This window comes from Centrocercus urophasianus, unplaced genomic scaffold (genome assembly GCF_019232065.1).
Source record: "Centrocercus urophasianus isolate 14NV4802_14NV808 unplaced genomic scaffold, USGS_Curo_1.0 seq_13, whole genome shotgun sequence".
Taxonomy (NCBI): domain Eukaryota; kingdom Metazoa; phylum Chordata; class Aves; order Galliformes; family Phasianidae; genus Centrocercus; species Centrocercus urophasianus.
In genome coordinates, this window is record NW_024884475.1 from 4796763 (window position 1) to 4800988 (window position 4226).

Sequence of the window (4226 nt, forward strand, 5' to 3'; positions counted from 1 at the left end):
GACAGGACAAGGATGGGAAACTTCACTTCATCGTCTACATTTCCGTGCTTTCCCGGACCACCTACCCAGGGAGCAAGACAACATCTTCACAATTTGAGGGGTCAAAACAAGAAAACTCCTTTCGGCTGGTGGTGAAGAACTTCAAGGCACAGGACCAGGGGACCTATTTCTGCTTCAGCAACATCAACCAGGAGCTGCACTTCAGCTCTGGACAACCCGCCTTCTTCCCAGGTCAGCAGCAGCTTCACCCACCTCGCTTACACCCACCTCCCCTGCCCCTGCCTTCTCCATCCGCCCATCGCCCACACTCCCCATGTCCCTGCTTCTTTGCCAAGCCATCTCATCACACACGCACTGCTCCTCCCCAGAGAGGCTGAAGGCACTGTTGAGAAATTAGGAGACCACAGCATTCAATTCATATGGTTTGGCAGCATGTTGTGGCATCACTGTTGAAAATCCTTCCTGTGGTGGCCATGTTTCAGCTGGGGTGAGAGAAAGCTCTTGTATTCTATCTCACTGTATTCATCCAATTTATTTTTAGTCACAACAACATCAGCACCCACCACACCTGCTGTCACCAACCAGAGCAGACAGATCACCAAGAAAGACATCTGCATGCAGAGCTCAGATCCAGGTAACCCAGCTGTGGATAGATGAAATAAATGCCTATGCTGACTACAGGCATTTTGGGATGCAGGATGAGGGGAAATATCTTGAGCTTCATCAGTGAGATGCTGATGAGGGGATGAAACTAACACCATTATGGCATGTGCTGCCCAGGGAAGAGATGAAATCTCCTTTCCCAGAGGTATTCAAGAAATGAGCGTATGTGGCACTGTGGGACATGGGTTAGTGGGCCATTCTTGAACTAGATTTTCTTAGTGGGCTTTTTAAACCTCAGTGATTTCACGATTCCAAACCCAAGTTTTTTCCCACTCGGGGTGACTTAAGAGGCACAGGAATTCTGATGACTGGACAACACCAAAAGAAGGGAAAGCATTTTGAGCCAGCACTGGTTTTAGCCCCAGAAGGAGACAAGAGAGGACTTTGGCTACATGTCCTCCCTCAGCTCCCCAGCACAACGCCAACAGCATCAGCCCACAACTGGGGATGTCACCTGAGGACATGCCTGGTCCCACCCCCCTCTTTGTGCCCTGTGGAAGTCCTCTCCTCACATACACCTACCGCCAGCCTCGCTCAGGGCCACGCAGCTCTGTGCTGCAGGACCTCCCAGTGGCTCTGCCACAGCTGGTCATCAGCACAGCTGGGAGACAGGCCTTTCCTCTTTGCTCTCCTTTCTTTCTGCAGAAACAAGCAACAAGAACATGCTGAATTTCTACTGTGAGATTTACATCTGGGCTCCCCTTGCTGGCGTCTGCCTCGTGCTCCTTGTAGTTCTGGTTGTCACCATCGTGCTCTGCCAAAGTAAGTCGCACCCTGGCACCCTGCAGAGGTTCCTGCAGCCTCATACCACAGAGCACAGCCCGCTCCCCCAGGGGAATGGGCTCCCTGCCTATTGCCCTCACAGGACCTCTCATAAAATCATTTTCCATATTTTTCTTATCTACACATTTAGCTTCAGAAATACTTATCACATCCTCCTGCCAGACAATAAATTACAAAGAGAGAAATGTTACCGCACCCAACTGCACTGACTCTACCTTAGATCCTTAGACCAGCACACTGCCTTTAATATGCATTGTCTAAGGGCAGTGCTCAGTATCTCTCTGCATCCCACTGTAAGTTTGCAGTAGCAGTGAGTAAAACCTCAGCCCATGACACCCTCCTGGTTTGTAGATACGGATTGCAGCCACGTGGATACAGACGTGGTCCCACGCCGGGTGGGAGCGTTGCCATTCACCTTCTTCAGCAGTAACTGCCGCCAATGGATTTTCAGCAGCATGCCAGGGTTGCTGGAGACAGCAAAAAGGAACTCAGCCCTGTGCCCCCAGCCTGACATGGCAGCTCTGAAGCCGAGTGCTGAGGGAACAGGAGCTGCAGCAGCGCCCGGCGCATGGCTTTCCCCACACATGAGCTCAGTTCGCATCCTCTCAGCCTGATAGGAGACAGGAAGGCAGTGAGTTGCTGGGGAATGCCAGCCCTACACAGCAGCTGCACTGCTTTCCTACCCTGTGACTTCATATCTCTGAACTGTTTGCTCTTTTCATTTTAGAGACCAGAAGACGACGATGCAGGTGTAAGAGGTCAGTATGTGACAAGGGGGGATGCTTTTGTCTTGAAGTCTGTAGCATTAATACTGGGCCATAAGGCAAGCAGGTGGCACAGGAAACACCGAAATGCACCTGGACTTTCTTCTCCCAGAGTGCAGTAGATAGGAGGGGACTGTGTAATTGTTGAGGGGGGGAGAGGGGAAAAAAAAAAAAAAGAGATAAGCAAACAGAGAAAAGAACCTTACATCATTCAAATCCCTGAGCACTGACGACTCTACACAAAGCCAGGATGCATCAGCAGAAGCCAAAACCCTCTGCACACCACCCAGTGCTCATCCCTTCCCCTCTCTCTCATCATCCCAAGCCTCCAAGAACACACTGTCAGAATAATAAACGTTGCAGGCTGCAGTTTACCACTTTTGAACTCCCACTGCCCAGCAGCAGCACGCACCTTGCTTCTGCAGCCTGACCTCCCTGCAGCTGGTCTCACCCAGCCTGCTCAGCAGAAAACCACTTCTGCACTTTGCAAGGTTGGTGCTGAGCCCAGTGCAGGGCTGTCACAGATAAGTGCTCGACCACGGAAATCCCCAGTGCTGCTCCAGTTACACCAGCACCATGCAGGGGCTGCAAAAGAGAGGCTGCAAGCAGCAGTTTCATATCTCTGCAGCCTTCTCTGCAAATGGAGCCGTTTGCAGCTGATAAATTCAGCCTGCTGGTTACATGTCCACGAGTTTCATAGACAAGAAGGAGATATGTTTTATAAACAATTTAATTGCTCACTACTACTAATAGGGAAAACCTCTCTACTCGCATTTACTGAAAAGGGATCCCTACATCTATGTTTGCAGCCACTGCAGAATATTGGGGCTTTTATTTAGAGGGGCACCTTCTGGTGCCACTGACTGAGACAAGGCCTATTTCTATTCTACTCTATTGGAAGCCTATTTTTTATCATTATTTTAACTACTGCTTAGCAGCATACAGATGCTGAATGAGTGCAAAGGGGACGCAGCGATGCTTGCAGCTGGCTAGGAGGTCCCAGGCTGCACCGTGAGCTGAGCAGCAGGATGGGAACTACCTCCCTGCTCACTGCACATCCAAATAAATCCTTTTTTCCCCTCTCTAGACCTCCAAATGGGAAGCCTGGTGCAAAACCCAGTGTACCAACCCGACACATATGAGCAGCTGCAGCGCCCGGCTGCTGGTCAGCATCTGGGAGCCACTGCTGCCAAAGGCAATCTGCCACATAGCTACTACTCTTCGAGCATGCTATCCTGAGAAATCCAGAAAGACAGCAAAGGAGCAGAGTCACACAGAGCCAGCACCTCCCTGAAGCACAGCTCTTACTGAACCAGAGCTTTTCCATTGGATTCCAAAGGCCCAACACCACCTTCAGACCCAGCAGAACTCTGCGGTTCCAGCAGAAGAAAGCGGTCGGTCCTGATGGAAAGACCCATCGGTGACAAGTGGATGAGAAATAAGGATATTGACTGATCTGCCCCCTTTTTTGTGGCGCTGTGCAGCCCCCTCAAAGTTTCACAGAGTCACAGAACGGCTCACGTTGGAAGGGACCTTACAGACCATCACATCCCAACCCCAGCCACGGGCTGGGTGCCACTACCGGGTCAGGCCGCCCAGGGCCCCATCCAACCCAGCCCTGAGCAAAGTTTCATCTCATATAACATAGGGCTGCACTGAGAAAGCAAACAAGGATATAAGGGCTGTACTTTTGGGAGTTTTACACTCCTGCAGGCTGAAGTTTCTTATTTCCCCTTTGCTCCTTTCATCCTGCTGCTAACCCCACACCCACTGTGCTCAGCACTTCCACCTGGGCACAAAGTGGGATTTCCCTTCTTTCTGGAATAACTGGTTGAGTATCAATAAATTAACAGCCTCTGTTACTTGCTTTGGCTAAGCAGGACTTTCAGCATACTTGGGGCACTGCGAGCAAGAGTTGTTTATTTTTTCACCTCTGTGCCTGATGTAAATATTTCCTCATTACAGTGACATGTCAACACCTGAGATAAAATAAAGCAATGTTTCCAGACAGATTCA

At 50.4% G+C, this 4226-nt stretch overlaps 1 protein-coding gene across 1 annotated transcript in view; it reads left to right on the top strand.

Annotated features, from left to right (window-relative positions):
* Positions 1-4226, top strand: part of CD8A (CD8a molecule) — an 81168-nt gene extending 76942 nt beyond the window's left edge. Inside the window, exons 2-6 of the mRNA XM_042811742.1 lie at positions 6-231; positions 542-634; positions 1309-1425; positions 2174-2204; positions 3298-4226. Of these exons, the coding sequence (XP_042667676.1) occupies positions 6-231; positions 542-634; positions 1309-1425; positions 2174-2204; positions 3298-3352 (522 nt within the window). The 3' untranslated portion in view covers positions 3353-4226. The remainder of the gene's footprint in view (positions 1-5; positions 232-541; positions 635-1308; positions 1426-2173; positions 2205-3297) is intronic.